The sequence below is a fragment of the Heloderma suspectum genome, chromosome 1 (assembly GCF_057233095.1).
Source record: "Heloderma suspectum isolate Gila_16-S chromosome 1, 16-S_ref, whole genome shotgun sequence".
NCBI classification, from domain to species: Eukaryota; Metazoa; Chordata; class Lepidosauria; order Squamata; family Helodermatidae; genus Heloderma; species Heloderma suspectum.
This window is the reverse complement of record NC_139458.1, coordinates 411,674,779-411,694,522: the sequence shown is the minus strand read 5'-3', so window position 1 is coordinate 411,694,522 and position 19,744 is coordinate 411,674,779. Positions and strand designations below refer to the sequence as shown.

General features: G+C 44.9%; 1 protein-coding gene across 6 annotated transcripts in view; it reads left to right on the top strand.

The window, feature by feature from the left end:
- Positions 1 to 19,744, top strand: part of SRBD1 (S1 RNA binding domain 1) — a 275,489-nt gene that overhangs the window by 6,902 nt on the left and 248,843 nt on the right. For all 6 annotated transcript variants that reach the window (XM_084828969.1, XM_084828968.1, XM_084828967.1 and 3 more), the window contains exons 3-7: positions 1,831 to 2,008; positions 6,123 to 6,479; positions 10,949 to 11,115; positions 12,195 to 12,312; positions 15,200 to 15,338. In XM_084828969.1, the coding sequence (XP_084685095.1) occupies positions 1,831 to 2,008; positions 6,123 to 6,479; positions 10,949 to 11,115; positions 12,195 to 12,312; positions 15,200 to 15,338 (959 nt within the window). The remainder of the gene's footprint in view (positions 1 to 1,830; positions 2,009 to 6,122; positions 6,480 to 10,948; positions 11,116 to 12,194; positions 12,313 to 15,199; positions 15,339 to 19,744) is intronic.

Genomic DNA, 19,744 nt, shown 5'->3' with positions numbered 1-19,744 from the left:
TGGCTATCAGGGACATTAAGATCTTTCCTGTATAGTTCTTCTGTATATTCTTTCCACCTCTTCTTAATCTCATCTGCTTCTGTTTTTGTCCTTTTTTCTTTGCATTGTTCATTTAAGAAGGCCTTCTTGTCTCTCCTTGCTATTCTCTGGAACTCTGCATTCAGTTGGATATATCTTCCCCTTTCTCCCTTGCTTTTCGCTTCCCTTCTTTCCTCAGCTACTTGTAAAGCCTCATCAGACAGCCACTTGGCTTTCTTGCATTTCTTTTTCTTTGGGATGGATTGAGTTGCTGCCTCCTGAACAATGTTACGGACCTCCGTCCATAGTTCCTCAGGCACTCTGTCTATCAGGTCTAATCCCTGAAATCTATTTGTCACCTCCACTGTATATTCATAAGGGATATGATTGAGGTCATACCTGAACGGTTTAGTGGTTTTCCCTACGTTCTTCAATTTAAGCTGAAATTTTGCAACAAGACACTCACGATCTGAGCCACAGTCAGCTCCAGGTCTTGTTTTTACTGACTGTATAGAGCTTCTCCATCTTTGACTGCAAAGAACGTAATCAATCTGATTTCGATATTGACCATCTGGTGATGTCCATGTGTAGAGTCGCCTCTTGTGCTGTTGGAAAAGAGTGTTTGCTATGATCAGCATGTTCTCTTGGCAAAACTCTATTAGCCTTTGTCCTGCTTCATTTTGTACACCAAGGGCATGCTTGCCTGTTATCCCGGTGATTTCTTGACTTCTTACTTTAGCATTCCAATCCCCATCTTTTTTTGGTGTTGGTTCTAGAAGGTGTTGTAGGTCTTCATAGAACCGATCAACCTCAGTTTTTTCGATCTCAGTGGTTGGGGCATAGACTTGAATTATTGTGATGTTGAATGGTTTGCCTTGGATTCGTACTGAGATCATTCTATCATTTTTGAGATTGTACCCCAGTACTGCTTTTCCCACCCTTTTGTTGACTATGAGTGCTACTCCATTTCTTCTAAGGGATTCTTGCCCGCACTAGTAGATATGATGGTCACCTGAATTAAATTTGCCCATGCTTGTCCATTTTAGTTCGCTGATTCCGAAGATGTCGATGTTCAATCTTGCCATCTCATGTTTGACCACCTCCAGCTTACCTTGATTCATTGATCTGACATTCCAGGTTCCTAAACAATATTGTTCTTTACAGCATCGAATTTTCTTTTCACCACCAGACACATCCATAGCTGAGTGTCCTTTCGGCTTTGGCCCAGCCGCTTCACTCTTTCTGGCGCTACTTGGAAATTCCCTCTGCTCTTCCTCAGTAGTATATTGGACACTTTCCGACCTGAGGGGCTCATCTTCCGGTGTCATATCTGTTAGCCTTGTGATACATTCCATGGGGTTTTCTTGGCAAGAATACTGGAGTGGGTTGCCATTTCCTTCTCCAGTGGACCACATTTTCTCAGAACTCTCTGCCATGACCTGTCCGTCTTGGGTGGCCCTGCACGGCATAGCTTATGGCTTCACTGAGTTATGCAAGCCCCTTCGCCACAACAAGGCAGTGATCCATGAAGGGGATAAACAATTCTACTGATGTGTTAAAGAGCCTATCATGTGCTATCAAATGCTTGGGAATAGAGAAAAGTGTTAACCTGGTGCCAAAAAGATGACAATGTTGGCACCAAGTCGGTCTCACTGGAGATGGCATTCCACAGTTGGGGCCACCACTGAAAAGGCCCTTGCTTGTTGCCAGGCTCCAAACGGTCCTCAGAGGAGGGCCTTAAATCTTGATTGTAGTATACAGGTAGTTTTATATATAATTCCATCCCCTCTAAAGCTTTGTTTCTTTATTCAGATCTTCAGAATCGGAAGAGGAAGAGCCTGAAGATGACTGGGAGCCCAAAAAGAAAGTTACAAGAAAGGCCAGGGTGCCAAAAATGAAAGGGCCCAGAGCGAAAAAACGCACTGCAACCCCCCAAAAAACAACTGTGGCTCGGAAAAGAGCTAGGAAGGTAGTAGTAAAAGAGGAACCGGTAAGTAGTAGAATCTAGGAAGCAATTTATTTGTCAAAGCATTGGAAGGAATGGATAAAAATTGTGTAGGGGTGGGGGAGGGTTTACACTTGGAGATCCTCCTACCTGGCTTGATTTTTCAAAGGTGCTGATTAGGAACTGATTTTAGCTAACTGCAGATGCTTACTAGTTCTAGTGAAAAAGACTAGGGTTGCAAGACCTGAAGCATGCACAGAGATCTTCATGCAAGCAAGATCTGTCGTATTCTAGATAAATCTCTGTTGCCCATGAAGGACTTACTTTAAATGAAATACAATAAAAGTTGAAAGCTGAGACTGGGTGCAAGCTGAATTCTGTCCCTACTATCACAGTCTGGGGAGACATGATAGAGGAGTACAAAATCATGCATGGTATGGAGAATGTGGATAGGGAGACATTTTTCTCCCTCTTTCAAAATAGTAGAACCCAATGGGGTCATCCTATAAAGCTGATTGGTGGGAGATTCAGGACGTATAAAAGGAAGCACTTCTTCAAACAGCGCATAGTTAATGGAATTCGCTATCACAGGGCGTAGTGATGGCCACCACTTTAGATGGCTTAAAAAGGGGGCTGGACAAATTCCTGGAGGAAAAGGCTGTCGATGGCTACTGGTTCTGATGGCTGTATGTTACCTCCAGAACCAGAAGTGGTGAACCAATGTACACCAGTTGCTGGGGAACATGGGTGGGAGGGTGCTGTTGCGCTCATGTCCTGCTTGTCGGTTTCCTGTGGACAATTGGTTAGCCACCGTGTGAACAGAATTCTGGACTAGATGGACCCTTGGTCTGATCCAGCAGGGCTCTTCTTGTGTCTGTGATTTTCCTGTGTTGCTACAGAGTTATGGCATAGACCCAGGCTTCAGCAGTAAAATATATGGATGGGAGGGTGAGTCCTTTTGTGGCTGCTGTTGTTAAACAAATACTACAGGTTACCCAGTGTCTTAAATCTTGGGCCTGATGCAGCCAGGACCTATACACCAAGCAGATTGTAAGATACCAATATGACTGAAGTCCACTTGTGTGAAAGAATGATGGTTTATTGATGGAAATTGCATGCAGAGAATTGTCAGGGTGGACACTGAGCCCATAGAATCCCAGAGTAGTTCTGATTCTGAGGAAGAGGAGTTGCTCCTGGGAGAGGAGCGCGCTCCTCTTTCCCAGGGCCAACAGCTGACGGAGATTCCTCCCACAGGCATTCCTAGCTTAGATAGCAGTCCTGGGAGTGACAGAGCACAGGAAGCAGACTTGATGGACGTGTGATGCCGACGCAGAGAGCGGTGCCAAATGGGGGGCGCGGAAAGGAGGCGTAGTGCCTGGTTGGCGCGCAAACAACGGCTACGCCCAGAGGATCCAAGGGAAAAGGGGAGGGACTCTCCCTAGCCCTTAAGTTCAGGGGTCTGCCAGTGATTCCCTTTCAAACGGGGACCAACTGTTCCAACTTAGGGCATAGGTACTCTGCTGCTCATACCTAGTTGCTAACAGTAGAGTTGTTAAGTTGTAAAAGAGGAATAAAGCTTTGAAAAGAATCCCTTTGTCTGTGTCTGGACTTGGCTACTGGATTAGACTGAGAGAGGCCTCCAAGGAGCCCTTGACAAGAATAAAAGCAAAGATAAGCTTGCATATGTCCCCCGATTTGCAGTCCACAGTCACTTTGGTTCCCAAAAAAGTGACGGGCTTTCTCCCAGGGTTGGTTATCTGAGCAGGTGGTGTGCCTCCCCCTCTCAGATGAGAAGAGGTAGCAGGCCAGTCTGCCCAGGGTTTTATAGGACCTGTCTCCTCAGACTGTCAGAAGACACACATGCATACCCCTCCTTCACCCAGAAGGAGAAAGGGTGGTCTTTCTCTTGGCAGGAAATTCAGTTTCTCAGAGCAAAGAAAGAAACGTTCTTATCAGTTAGAAGGTATGCACTGTGAAGAGCAAGTCGTGAAGATTGCCAGCTGCTCTAACAAATTAGTATACTTATGCCTTTAGACACTGCATATGACTCTGTGTACATTCATACCTGACTCCCCGGCATTCTTCGAAATCCAATACACCCAGAGAACTACCAGTAGATCCTGACTACCTTTTGGCCACCCCTGGTCTGCTGGGTATTGTTTCTGTTTGTGGTACAAACACAATGCTGCTGATTATCATTAAGGGCAGTTAATTGTTTTCTTGGCTAGGAAGTTAGCCCTGATTAGGGGTAAGCCAGCTTTCCTGGTTAACTTAAGGCCTGGAAACAGCTTTAAACGTTATTTGTTCATTCATTCATTTAAAGTATTTTTATCCTGTTCCTTAGCCAAAAAGGCTCTGGGAGTGGTTTACATGCAATCAGTAAAACAAGACCCTTGTGGGTTTACAATCCTGAAAGACACAGGGCACAAGGGAAAAGGGATGAGAAGGGAAGAGGAAAAGATTAAGTAGTCGTTCTGCAGGGCTGGTAGAACGGCCCTGCTTCTTCTGTTACAACCTACTTGAATGGCTGCTGGTGCCGAAAGTTGAGGGAGAAGGAGCCTAACATAGTTTCAGGTCTTGGATTAATTGGGAACCCAAGTTAGCCTTAACTGCAGGAAACGTCACTGCCGATAACAGCAGTTAAGTGCATCTTAGAGCGGTGAAGGAAATTTGCGCTTCAGAAGGAAGGATTTGAAAGGATCATATGCTTAAGATTGCTTACATGTGGTTAAGCAATCAGAACCATTAACATCTGTACTGACTTTAGGTGATACTAATGTAACTGCTTGTACCTTGCAGTTGCACTTAAAAAGCAGTTCCCTATATGCCTGTTTCTGACTCTTGGAGCAGGGCTGAAATTGTATCTGACCCATTGACTGTGTGCACGAAAAAAAAAAAAAATAAAATTCTGCATGCGGGCATTCTAAATTATATGCCAAGAAAAGCTGAGTTCTGCAACCTATGTAGGGTTTGCAAATTTGCATAATTTCCCCTTCTATTACATCCTTTATTCTGCGTTTTCTTTGCTGTTCTGTCCAGTTTATTCCATTTTTCCTAGCAAGGGTTGGTGGAGTGGTGGGGTGGTGGCAAGCACACTGAAGCCCCACTTCCAATGGCTGAAAGTCTTAATTTGGCCTCTTCTCTGGCATCTGAGATTTTATTAGGCATTGCCCACACATTTTCAAGGTTATTTTCACAACCATAACGGCTAGAAACTTGCTTAAAAAATAAAAGCTGAGATTCTCTGGAAGCTGAATTCCGCATCATATTCTGCACTTTTTCTGTATTTCCATGTAATTATGGCATAGACACAGGCCTGGCCACATGATGCCTTTCCCACTCTTGATTTTAACCAAAACCAACGCAGGAAAAAATCTTGTTGCATTGTTGTTAATTGGCTCTGGACTACATAATGTCATTTTCTTGAAGTCTAATATACTTTCCATTGATCAGTCATGGTTTTATGTATCTTAAACTGAACTTTGGCTATGCAGAGTATGCCAGTAACTCCAAGAATTCTCCCCCTGCCCTCCCCCAGGTTAACGTAGGATCTGAAAGTAGTTTCAAATGTGGTTTCAGATCCTGGATTAACCAATAAACCAGACTAGACATAGCAGTGATCAAAGTAACTGATAACACAATGGTTCAGATGTCAGCTTCCTGGTACAACAAACCATGGTTGCTTAGAATGGGGGCAGGCTCAAGCACTCCCCTGCCCCCTTTCCCTCCTTTCATGTCCAGCTTCAGAGAATCCTTCCTGGTTTGTGTTAAACAAGAATTTCCTGTGAAGTCTGAACCAGGAGTGGTTTGATCCTGGTTTACGATCCTGGTTTGTAGGGAGTGCTTAAACCACAATTTCCAGGTTCTGATGTAATGGGCAATTGTGTCTTAGCAAACCAGGAAGTCTACTTTGAGGGGAAAATAGGGAAAGCCTGAGCTTGTTGCTCATTCCTATTGTAACAAACCATTGTTTGCTGGACTGGGGATGTTAATAGTTGAACCAGGCAATGCAGTGAAACCTGGTGAGAAAAAAAGCCATTCCAGAAGATAGGTGGTGGGTGGGAGGCCTAATCTAGAGACTTGACCTCATTGTTCAAGCCATGTAATCTTTTGTATTTTGTCAGCTTCTTTCCTTAACATATTTTGATGCTTTGGCCAGGACGCATCTTTCTCTGTTACTGCTCCTGGTGAGAGCGAAGGAGGGTTGCCACTATGTCAGCCTAAAGAAGAGGACAATACCAAGCTGCCATCTCCAGCCAACCCCCACACAATGAAAAATGTCAGCGTCGTTCAAGAACATCCTGTCTGTGTCCTGGAAAACACCGAAGGTCCCTCCACAAGTACTGCAGCCTGTAAACAAGAAGTGAAGGCAGAAGAGTCTGGAGAGGATTTTACGTTTGATGAGCCTCCTTTAAAAAAATTCAAATCTGCAACATGTCCTCAGGGGAATCCTGTAAAATCCACTGCAAGCGCCAAACTGGATGACGACCATAAAATGAACTGGGACATTGTGCAGGTCTGAGATCTTTTTCCCTTTCATAACAAAGCTCACATAAACCTATACTGCATAAAGAGGGCCTGTGGCCAGGACTGGGGCATAAATTTGGTTTCTATTGTATATAATAGCAGTTCTGGATGGAATCCAGAATGTAAATTGGCCTCTCTTTATTTTTATAAAATAAATTGCATACTTTCCCTCTGTTTTTAATGAAAGCTTATCCTGAGCATAAGCTATGGTGCAGGAAGGTTACAATTAGGATTGGGTTTCACATGAAAACATCAAAAAGAGGTCATTCTGATATTTCTAAGTAGAAGGGAAATTATGAGGGTAATAATAATAAAAAAAAACACCAGCAAACTCAGAGTTACATTTCTACAATTTGAAAACGCCACAGGGAGGAAAGATGATAAAAAGTGTAATATCTATCTTGAAGCCTTTTTATATACAGTCAGGGCCAGAAATATTGCAACAAGGATAACTGTTTTGGCAGTTGGCCTTCATGCACCACCACACTGAAGTTGAAAGGAAACATACCCAGATGGGAGCGAAGTCAGGACTTTCAGCTGTAATTCAAGGGGTTTGACAAAAGTAGGGCAATAACGATTCAGGAAGTACAGCCAGTGGCATACACACACCCTCCATCATTGGTGGCTCATAAGTAATGGAACGAATGGCTGACAAGCAGCTGTATGGCCAGGTGTGGCCTGTTCCCTGGGTACTCCATGACCAATCAAGCAGAGAAAAGGCTTGGAGGTGGTTCTGAGTGTTACATTTGCATTTGGTAGCTGTTCACTGGAACTCCCAACATGAGGTCCATGCGAGTGAAGGAGGCCATCATTAGGCTGAGGAAACAAATAAACCCATCAGAGAGATAGCAAAAACATTGGGAGTGGCCCATACAACAGTTTGGAACATCTTGAACAAGAAGGAATTAACTGGCAAGCTCAGCAACAGCAGAAGGCCTGGAAGACCAGGGAAGACAACTAAAGTGGATGACTGCAGAATTCTGCTCATGGTGAAGAGGAACCCTTTCACAACATCTAGCCAGGTCAAGAACGCTCTTGAGGAGGTAGGCATGTCATTGTCAACATCTACAGTCAAGAAACGGCTTTATGAATGTAAATACAGAGGCTTCACAACAAGGTGCAAACCACTGGTAACGCTCAAGAACCGAAAGGCCAGATTTGCCTTTGCCAGCAAACACGTAAAAAGGCCTGCCCAGTTCTGGAATAAGATTCTTTGGACTGATGAAACCAAGATTAACTTGTACCAGAATGATGGGAAGAGAAAAGTATGGAGAAGGAAAGGAACAGCTCATGATCCAAGCATACCATATCATCTGTCTAACATGGTGGAGGCAGTGTTATGGCCTGGGCATGTATGGCTGCCAATGGAACCAGGCCACTGGTGTTTATTGATGACCTGACTGCTGATAAAAGCAGCAGGATGAATTCTGAAGTGTATAGGGCTATACTTTCTGCTCAGATTGAGCTGAATGCTGCCAAACTGATAGGGCGCCGCTTCATATTGCAGATGGATAATGACCCAAAACATACAGCAAAAGCTACCCAAGAGTTTCTCAAGGCAAAGAAGTGGGATGTTCTTCAATGGCCAAGTCAGTCGCCTGATCTCAACCCAATAGAGCATGCTTTTCACTTACTGAAGACAAGACTGAAGGCAGAAAGACCCACAAACAAGCAGCGGCTGAAGGCAGCTGCAGTAAAGGCCTGGCAAAGCACCTCGAGGGAGGAAACTCAGCATTTGGTCATGTCCATGGGTTCCAGACTTCAGGCAGACATTGATTGCAAAGGATTTTCATCCAGGTATTAAAGGCGATCCTTAAGTTTGAAATGATGTTGGTTTGTTCCATTACTTATGAGCCCCCAACAATGGGTGTGTGTGTATGCCACTGGCTGTCCTTCCTGAATGGTTAGTGGCCCACTTTTATCAAACCCCTTGAATGACAGCTGAAAGTCCTGACTTCGCTCCCATCTGGGTGTGTTTCCTTTCAACTTCCATGTCGTGGTGTACAGAGGCCAACTGCCAAAACAGTTATCCTTTTTCCAATATTTCTGGCCCTGACGGTGTGTGTGTGTGTGTGTGTGTGTGTGTATGTATGTGTGTATATGTGTGTGTATGTATGTGTGTATATATGTGTGTATATATGTGTGTGTATGTATGTATGTATGTATGTATATATATATATATATAAATAAATAAAATTAAAATTATATTCAGGCTGCCTTTAAGGGTAAAACCCTCTCAAGGTGGTATACACGCTAAAAACCCCATATCAAAATATACAAATAGGCAAAAAATATAGAATGAAATGCTATAAAACACTATAAAAACAGATTGCACCAATAAAAATTGCAGCCTATGGATTATGGGAAGGCCAGCGAAAACAGGTGTGACTTCGCTGACAGTTTTTAAACTTTATTCATACAAGAAATCTGAGTTTGTGACATTTTTATTAGAGCTATGCTGAACCCCCCCCCCCATTCCGCAAAATTGGGGGAATGGCTACTTTGGGGGCTGTAGTGGTAAAGTTGTAAGAAATGTATGGGCCAACTGTGGCTTGCTATAGTGTTATATGAGGTGGCTGAAGCGTCCTCCCTCTCCTTTTTTTCTTACATTTAAAAAAAAGCCGTATTGCAGTTGCTTGTGGTAGGCAGCGAAGCTGTCCGTGCAGCATTCGGGCCACGATTCCTGTGGGGGTAAGGGGTGGGGATGAGTAATTCTTATAGGCATTCTTTCAGCACGGTCTCCAGGTGGCGCAGCTGGGGTGCTGTGCAAAGAGCCTCACCACCCACTGAGAGCAGTAGCAACAAGGCTTTTTCTAAACTACAAAAAAAAGGGTGGGAAGAGGACTCCTCAGCCATCTTGTATTATACTAAAGTAAGCCCCCACCCCCTAAAAATTTCTTAGAGCTTTCCACATCTCTGGGGGCTTCCCTGCCCACGCATAAATTGCCGAAAAAATGGGGGCCAAAAAGTTTGGTCTAGCTCGAGTTACTGGCAGTAAGTGGTTTAAGGTAAAATTGAAGATAGTTTGCTATAAACTATTATAGTTTGTTCTCACGCCAGTTGGGAATGAGAATTAGAAATTAGAAATTTCATATTCCGAATTGTAACTTGCTTTGAGTTTTTTAAAAGATATATATAAAAAAATCAACATGGGCTGTACCCAGTTTAGCAGCCCAGCTACCAAACATATCAGCATACTTTACCTTAAAGATCTTACTGGCCAGTAACTAAGCTTTTGGAGAGACATTTCGGCCTTTTCGATTGGGGGGGGGGGGAAGCTCCGCCATAGCTGGGAAACCACCAAATGGTTGGCAGTTGGGGAAAGGGAAGAGCCCAGGAAAAGGGGCATGGACATTTGGGGAACCCTGGATGGCCAAATTGGGACCCCAGGAGGGCCAGATTTGGCACATGGGCCGGAGCTTCCCCACTGCTGATTTGGGAGTTGTCTGACTCTCATTGCCTCCTCATCACTGCCAGAGAGGAGAAGGAGCTGTTGCTGCTGTTGCCCCACGCCTGCCTGTTCCCTCCCAAGCACTACTGAACCATGCCAGGCTTATAGTGTTCAGAATTGTTTCCGCCGAGAACAATTGTATTTGACTTGCAGCGTTCTTGTACATTCATTTCATTTATTATATTTCTATACCGCCTCATAGCCAAAGCTCTCTGGGAGGTTCAGAATTTTTTTTTTTTTTTAAATTAAAATACATTATATGAAGTATAGAACCATTCACATAACAACATATAACAAATAGCACACACAACAACATATATCTAAAACAATTTAAAATGATCAGCCAGAGAATATCAAAGAGACTCCTTATATGCTGCCAAATGCCTAAGAGAAGTGGGAAGTTTTAACCTGGTGCCGAAAAGATAATAATATTGGCACCAGGTGGGCCTCGTCAGGGAGATTATTCTATATATGGGGAACCACCACTGAAAAGGCCCTCTCCCTTGGTGCCACCCTCTGAGCCTCCCTTGGAGGAAGCTCCCGGAGGAGGACCTTAGATGCAGAGTGTAGTGTATGGGTCGGTTCATACCCGGAGAGGTGTTCCATCAGGTGCTGTGTTCCCAAGCCGTGTAAGGCTTTATAGGTCAAAACCAGCACTTTTAATTGGGCACAGAAGCATTTAGGCAGCCAGTGCAAGCGGGTCAGAATTTGTCTTATATATTCAGGCATCCTGGTCCCCGTTATAAGACGGGCTGCTGCATTTTGTGCAAGTTTCAGCTCTGAACCGTCTTCAATGGCAGCCCCACTTAGTGCAGTAATCTAAGTTGGAGGTTACCAGAGCATGGGCAGCTGAAGCCAGGTTATCCCTGTCCAGATAGGGTGTAGCTGGGTCACCAGCTGAAGTTGGTGGAAGGCCCTCTGTGACACTGAGGCTACTTGAGCCTCAAGTGACAAACACGGCTCAGGGAGAACCCCCAAGCTTGTTGTCCTTTTCCTTGTTGCTGCAGGTCTTGTCACAAAGGACTGGTATTGAAGAATGGGTGTGTGCCAACATAATCCGCCTCTTCAATGATGACAATACAATTCCTTTCATCGCCCGGTATCGAAAAGAGCTTATCAACAATCTTGAGGCTGATGCGTTGCGTGAGGTGCAGCAAACGATGGAGGAACTACAGTATGTGGTGGGGTGGGGGTGGGGGTGGGAAGGCGAAAGGGGGGAATATAAACTCAGCCTCACATCATCCTGTACATGTGCTGAAGTGAGGTCCAAGATCGCTAGGCGATGCAGGTGCATGGCCAAGCAACGTTACTAATGGAATTGGTTTCTAGGGAAGAAGGTGCCTTCTTTCAACCTGGGACCTAATTTCAGTAGGGGGAGATGGGACAGTGGTTTCTCTGCATTTTGCCTCTGGTACATTTCCTCTCTACAATGGCTGTGTTCAGATGGCAAGATAAACCGTGGCATATCATGGCGTGAATGAATCTAGGCGAATCTTGTGTGCCCTCATCACCCCCCGTTCCTTCTCCAGTGGAGCTGTGAGGAGGAGTTCAGAAGTGTTTGTTTCCATTTTTGATTAACCACAGCTTGCCATATCCAAACCTGGTAAACTGTGGCTAATTTTCGCCATGGTTTGTGAGAAACAAGCCAACTTCAAACCATGGGTTATGAAGCTGTCTGGCTTCAACAAACCATAGTTAGGATTAACCACAGTTTAGGGTTTGGACATCACGTTAAACTGTGATTAATCAAAACTGGAAGCAAAAACGTTCAATCTTGGCCATGTGGCCATGCCAGAGGAAGAGAGGTGAGGGGCAGAGCATGCGAGTCCAAAACTCGCCTAGGCTTATTCCTGTCCTGATAACACATAGGTTATTATGATGTCTCTTGGGCTCGAAATACACTACTCTCCAAGGAACTGGCTTGGCCAATTTGTCCAGGACAGATTGCAGAAACCATTCCAGATTCCATAATCCACTCCAGAGTTTTGACAGCTGAATAAATTAACTCTTAATTCTACAGGAAGGAGATACCATTCCATGCACACGTTTCTTTGGCTTGTGAAGCTGATCTTTCTATTGATTAAATGGAGCAGCCTCTAAGTATAGGAGGTCCCAGTGAGCAGCGCACATAAGGTTCTGGACTGGGATGATACAGAGGAGACACATGCAGCGTTAGGAGCAGTGTGTCTACATTGGTATTATAGTTGGCTATGTATCGTTTCACTGACCACACCATCTTTGCTTTTGTCTTAGCACTGTAGCAAAAAAGGTTCATGGTTCCATACAGAAGCTTAAGAAAGAAGGAAAACTGTCAGGAAGCCTTTTAACTGCTTTGTTAAACTGTAAAACCTTGGAGGAGTTGGATCATGTGGTTAGTATCATTTTTTAAAGTAATTTCTTTAGATCATTAGTGAGCAGGGGTCCCCCCCCCACCAACCTTCCATCCTTCTTTCTGTGTAAGTTTTGTCTGCCAAGGATGCCTGTTCATTGCAGGGGATTATGGGGTGAATTCTAGGATACCTTCAGTTAGGAACATAGGGAGCTGCCTTATACTGTGTCAGATTGTGGGTCCAGCTAGCTTGTATTGTCTCCATCTGGGGTCTCCAGTGGGGTGCTCATAGATACCTCTCTTCATGCCTGCCAGGCACTCTGCTCCCCCGTTTTTTATTTTATTTTAAAATATTTTGCAATTATTATTTCACTGGGAGGCTGGCATGCTGCAAAGGGCTGCCCTCCAGCACCATCTTTATTTGGGTTGAAAAGCGTGGTTGTTTTTTAGAGCTAGGACCCCACCTCTGTCTTATTCTTAGCTTCTTGGGCAAGTTACTTTTCTTTTAGTCTCAACAGTTTGCCTTTTGGGAAATGAGTTTCGTAACTGGCCGTGCCCACCGTGGCAGCCATTTTATAATGGGGAAGTGTGCCATTTTATGACAGTGCCCGCAACACTCAAAATTCCAACTGTGCCTACTGACCGAAAAAGGTTTCCTATTCCTGGTCTACACTGGCTGGCAGCAGCTCCCCAGGTTTTCAGATGGGATTCTTTCCCAACCCTACTTGGAGATGCCGGGGATTGAACCTGGGACCTTCTGCGTGCCAAGCAGGGGCTCTACCACTGAGCTAGAGCCCTTCCCCAGTTCATATAGAATGGTGGCCAGGCCTTTTGGGCAGGGGAATCTTGCAGGGGGAGCACCAATAGACCAGAAGAGTGAAGGAAGAGACAGGTGCCAAGCAGGTGACTGGAAGTATGAATATATTATGTAAAGATGGCCCAATGAGCTGCAGCCAATGGCCTGTCTCAGGAGACTAACTGTTACACTAGTTAAAACTGAAATTAGGGGAAGGTGGCATGAGGTTGAAAAGGAGAGTGAAATTGCACCCCTTCCTTTGCTGTTTCGCTGTTGCCACCAGTTAGTTCTGCAGTGGTGGCAAGGAGAAGTCTTCCTAGTAGATACAAAGTGGTGGCCACCATATCTCCACTCAGAAGCCATGTGGGGATGACACTGCTTGATGATTTAGCATCATTTCCAGAGGAACTCTGGGGCCACTGGGAAGACCTCTCTTTGCCTCTGCTGGTAAGCCCCCCAACATTTCATTTCCCCCTCCCAAATCTGTGAAATCTGACCCCATATCACTGTCTGTGGATCAGGCGGCCAAATGGGAGCAGCATTTGGATGGGACCTAGTTAAAACATCCTTTCTACTCTTTTAAAATTCAGTATAGCAGAATAAGAAACATGACCCTTGCTCCCCAGGAGGACACTTACCCAATGCATTCCTTTCACATAATAAATTATGTTTAAGCACCAGCTTGAGACTTGCATCCTTAACCTTTCGGGCCTGTTGGGCCACTCTGTTCCCCTCTGTGAATTAAAGCTCTAATCCTATACCCGCTTACCAGGGAATATGCCCATTTAACTCAGTGGGGCTTACCTTCATAGATGTGTATCTGATTGCACTGTAGGTCTGTACTCTAAAAACCATTTGACATTCCTGTAGACCAGGAATGGGGAATCTGGCCCTTGGAGGCTTGGGCTCCTTCACGGGCACTCTCCCTCCCCAAGCCCTGGCCCTTGGCTTGGGGACGAGAGGAATCCTGTTTTGTCTCTGATCTTGTTATCTCCAAACCCCTTGTTATCTCCGATGGCCCAACGGGAGGGTGAATGGTGCAAAGCGAACTCCCTTTGTTATTTCCAGTTAAAGGTCAGAGATAACGGGGATTCCTCTTACTTAGTGCATCCTCCCCCTCCCAGTTGGGAGGGGAGCAGTGTGCAAAGTGCCGTGCACTTGGCTGGTGCTTGCAGGAGCTCCTGCAAGTGTCAGCCAAGCACACTTTGCCCCTGCTTTTCCCTGTGTGAAGCCAGCTGCACCCTCAGCCAGTGCATCTCCTTGCGGGAAATGCGGGCCCCTGACATCATTCGGCCTGTAGGCGGGTCTGGGGGTGGGGATCCAGCCCCTGGAACAAATACGTCTCCCCACCCCTGCCTTAGGAAAAAATGGGAAATGATGGACAAGCTCTCATCCAGGAAGGGTTGTTTGATCTTTTCATTGATGGAACACCCAACAAGCATCTGAGGAATCCTGGGTTCCCCAGAACACTATTGGAAAAATTGCCTTGTTGAGGGTACATGTTTGGTTCTCCTTACTATTTAATCCTAATACTATTTCCTCAGGAATAAATCCCTGATTTAATAAATTAAAGGAATAAATAAATTGATTTCTGCAGAACTTGCTTTTAAGTATGCCAGAAATGCGGGGCGAGGATGGGGGTCGCATGGCCGGGACCGTTGTAGCTCAGGCTGCGCTCTCCAGAAAACTTTGAATGAAGCAACACCCCAATAGTACTGTGGCTGTCTCCGCTTACCTACTGTTTAAATAGATTTTATTTGTACACTGCCCTGAGATCTTAATGATATAGGATACAAATGTTTTAAATAAATAATAAATAAGTATGCTTGGGATTACAGGGTTTTCCCCCTTTTATCTTTCATCTTTCATTTTTCCCCTGTTTGTTTGTTGTTGTTTTTTTTAAGAAGGATGGCTTAAAAAGGGTTTGAATGTACTACATAGTCACTTAAAATCATCCTAAGTACCAACTGGCAGTGTAGATGCTTTACATTATGACTATGATCTCTACCTGTGAAAAAGTAAAACACAGAAACATCACAGAAATCATGGCAACAAAACTCAAAATAATACCCGCATATTTCTCCTTTTTAACTGAATGCATTTCTTATGCCCAGTCTGCATTATCTGTCCTAGTATGCACCATATAAAACTGGAAGCAAAGGAACTAAGGCACAAAGAGCCAGACAACTGGGATTAGAACATGCAGCCAATTTGCTCCTTGAGAACCCAAGAGAACTCAACCTATTTTCTTACGTCAAGCCCAGTGTTGAAGGTAAGTGCAGACCTCCCTGAAGTGGCAGTATCATCTGGAACATTCCTGCCATCGGGTAAAGATGGCTGTGTGGGTTTGATTTCCCATTTTGTGGAAACTGCATAAGAGTGAACTCAAGTCCCCTTGAGTGAAGGACCTAGCACACATGCTTTGCATGCCAAAGGTTCCGGGTTCAGACCCTGGCATTCCTAGGTAGGCCTGGAGAGATCACTTTTCTGAAACCCAGGAGAGCTACTGTCACTATAGTCAGTACTGAACTGGATGGTCAGACTTGGAATAAATCAGCTTTCTATGTTCTTAATATGCTTTCCTTGGATACCTACTGAAAATGGTCAAAAAACTTTTAGGAAAAATGGGGGTCTCCCCCTGCCCCCATGACCACACACACCAAAGGCTGCATTGTCAACTTAAAATTATTATTATCATCATAATCTTCATTGTCATTCTCATTATTATTCAAATTTATATACCGCTTTCCACAAAGGTTTCAAAGCGGTAAACTTAAAAGTATTATTATCATTATTATCATCCATATCATTGTTGTTCACATTGATATACCGCTTTCTACAAAGGTATCAAAGCGGTGAACATAAAATACAGTGGCATCAAAACAACAGTAAATGCAACAAAAACAACACGATACAAACTAGTCAGTGATGAAACCGCAAACTACCGTGTGCTACATACCATAGCTGGCTGTGTCACGCTTGAGGGAAAGCCTGTGTGAAGAGATGAGTTTTAAGAAGGCGTCTACATGTCAGAACTGTGGGGCCCTGTCTAATGGCGGTTGGTATAGCATTCCAGAGGGTGGCTGCTGCAGTACTCGGTGGTCTACTGCAACTGGGACCCTCAGAAGTGCTCCCTGTGATGATTGCAGAGGTCAGGCAGAGACATACAGGGTGAGCCGATCCCTAAGGTAACCTGGTCTCAAGTTGTTTAGGGCTTTATATGTGAACAACAACACCTTGAACTTGGCCTGGTAGCTTATTGGCAGCTAGTGCGGTTCTTTTTGTAAGGGTGCAGCTTGCTGTTGGAAAGAGATCCCAGTTAGCAGCCTCGCCACTGCATTCTGCACCAGCCACAGCTTCTGGACCAAGCGCAAAGACAGCCGCACATAAAGCACATTAGAATAAGCCATTCTTGAGTTACCAGTGCCTGGACCACTGTGACTAAGCTATTAATATCTAGTCAGTGGCACCAAAACTCCAGGCGCATGTGTGGTATTTCTCTCTCTTCTCTCAAAGATGTACCACAGACTTTGGATAAGCAGAGGCATGCATACTTGCATATACAGGAATGAGCTTTCTCTCTCCCGCATGCGTGCATATGCAAAGCTGCATAAGTACACCTGCCGAGTCACATAGGTCTGTGCACTGTCCCAGTTGAATGCCTATCATTTCAGTCACATACCAGCCCGCTCCCCTCTTTTCAGTGGAAAGCAAGAACTCTTTTGATGACCTCTGACTAACAGGTCAAAATACAGTGACTGGATTTGCACAATACACTAACCCAAGCTCAGTGGTTGTGTGTGGGTTGTTGTTAAATCGTGGGTTGGCATGTTGTCTGAATCCAGGACATTTTCCGCAGGGTGGCTTGTTAACCATGCAGTATGGCTTGTTTACCACCCTGAACAACCCAACAATGAACCATGGTTTTTCAAGGTGGCTTGTTTGAGAAAAACAAGATACACTGCATGGTTAACAAGCCACCTTGTGGAAAATGTCCTGGGTTCAGACAACACGCTAACCACAGTTTAACAAACAACCTACAGTTCAACAACCCACACTCAACTAATGAGTGTGGGTTAGCAAGCAATGCGTGGCCACCTGTTTTCTTCAGGTCAACCCAGGCAATATCAACTTCCTCCTTTCTTGACAAAATATTAATCAGATGCTGAACAGGCCTCTGTGGTTTTCAGCAGGAATTATTGCACGCAGCCATCTTTCACCACCATCTAAAGCAGCGATGGGCAACTTGTGGCTGTCCAGATATCTTGGCCTACAACTCCCATCAGCCCTCACCATTGGCTGTGCTGGCTAAGGCTGATAGGCCAAAATGTCTGGAGGGCCACAAGTTGCCCACCACAGATCTATACAATGCAAGAGGTGAAAAATATAATGCAATAAAATGAGATAAATGGCTACGCTCCAGGAGAGATTGCAAAAAAGAAGTCAGATATTGCTCGTATAAAATTTTAATAGGTGTATGAAAGGCTGCAAGAATGAAATATGAATTATCCTTGCTCCAATCTGGGACATTGAATTTTATGTGAGAAATGAAGTGGTGCCGTATGGATCAAAATGCAATGCAGTTTTGTGACTGATACCCAGCTTGCAAAAAATGCCCCATTTTAAACTTCAAGATTTAAGCGTGGCTGAGATGTCATGTTCTCCAGCAGAGCTTTAGATTTAGAGGCCAGCTACACACAAAATTGGGCGGGATAGCTAATACTTTGGAAGACAGAAACAAAATTCAAAGTGATCTGGATAGACTGGAGCGCTGGGCAGAAAACAACAGAATGACATTTAATAGGGATAAGTGCCAAGTTCTGCACCTAGGAAAAAGAAACCAAATACACGGTTACAAGATGGGGAATACGTGGCTCAACAACACTACAAGTGAGAAGGATCGTGGCATTGTTGTCGATCACAAGCTGAATAGGAGCCAACAATGTGATGTGGCTGCAAAAAAGGCCAATGCTCTTTTGGGCTGCATTAATAGAAGCATAGCTTCCAAAACCCGGGAAGTACTAGTTCCCCTCTACTCAGCACTGGTTAGGCCTCACCTGGAGTACTGTGTCCAGTTCTGGGCACCGCACTTTAAGAAGGATGCAGACAAATTGGAGAGGGTTCAGAGGAGGGCAATGAAGATGATCAGGGGACTGGAAACAAAGCCCTATGATGAGAGACTGAAAGAACTGGGCATGTTTAGCCTCGAGAAGAGAAGACTGAGGGGAGATATGATAGTGCTCTTCAAGTACTTGAAAGGTTGTCACAGCGAGGAAGGCCAGGATCTCTTCTTGATCATCCCAGAGTGCAGGACACGGAAGAATGGGCTCAAGTTACAGGAAGCCAGATTCTGGCTGAACATCAGGAGAAACTTCCTGACTTTTAGGGCAATACGTCAATGGAACTGATTACCTAGGGTGGTAGTGGGCTCTCCCACAATGGAGGCATTCAAGACGAGTCTGGACAGCCATCTGTCAGGGATGCTCTGACTTGGATTCCTGCGTTGAGCAGGAGGTTGGACCCGATGGTCTTATAGGCCCCTTCCGACCCTACTATTCTATGATTCTGTGAATACTATTTATTTTCTCAGCAGGAAGCCAGCTGAACTGCCCATTTGGTCTGATGCCCTAATGCAAGAGCATCCGGCTGAAATGAAGTGTCTTCCGCTGGAAAAAAAATGTCAGTACAAAAAACATCCCCTAATACATGCCTGTGCCCAGCTCTTTATCACCCTTGTATTCTTCCTGCATCGCACAGATGCCGTCTCTCAAGTCTCATTGATTTCAACGGGAGGGTCAGCAACTCCAGGTGAAGTCCCCCTGCACTCCTCCTCTAGTTAAGAGCGCCAGTGTGGTGTAGTGGTCAGAGTGTTGGACTGGGACTCAGGAGACCTGGGTTCTAGTCCCCACTTGGCCATGAAGCTCACTGGGTGATTTGGGGCCAGTCACTGACTAGTTTGGGTGGTGGCCCCATGTCTGTTGTCTGAGATGTAGTTTGGCCTTTGATGAAAGTGAATGAATTTGAAACTACCTTCGAATAAAGATTTTTAAACAAGCAGATTCCCTGTTTTTAAAATCAAAAGCTCACCTCAGGGCACAGAAAGCAACACATAAACTTAGCCTGCCACAGGTCTGCTGTCGAAACAAGACAAAAAATGCTTGGTTGTAAAATGAGAGGGTGAGTTTCATCACAGAGCAAATCTGTACAAGTGCCTGGGCTTAGGCCCTTGTTGTCTCATTCACTGCTTTCCCCATGGTACAGTCAATGGGGCAAGAGCAGGGTCAAGGCTTAAGCTCACGTGCACATGATAGCATGCATGCATATACACACTGTCCTCGTTATTGGGATGCTGGATTTCCTTGACCAACATGAGGGAAGGGCTGTAGCTCAACGGTAGAGCACATAACCATACTTTCAAAAGGTCCCAGGTTGAATCCCTGGCATTTCCAGATAAGGTTTGGAAAATCCCCTGTCTGAAACCCTGGACAGCCACTGCCAGTCAGTGTCTACAATACTAGGCGGGAAGGAACCCATGAGTACTGACCCAGTATGAAGCCGTTGCCTATGTTCCATTGACCCTGCAGCGTGCTCTGCAGGGGGAATGATGGTGTGTAGGGTCAACAAGAAGCTATGTAATGATAAACACAAGGCATGTTTCGATGCTCATATCTTGGCTTA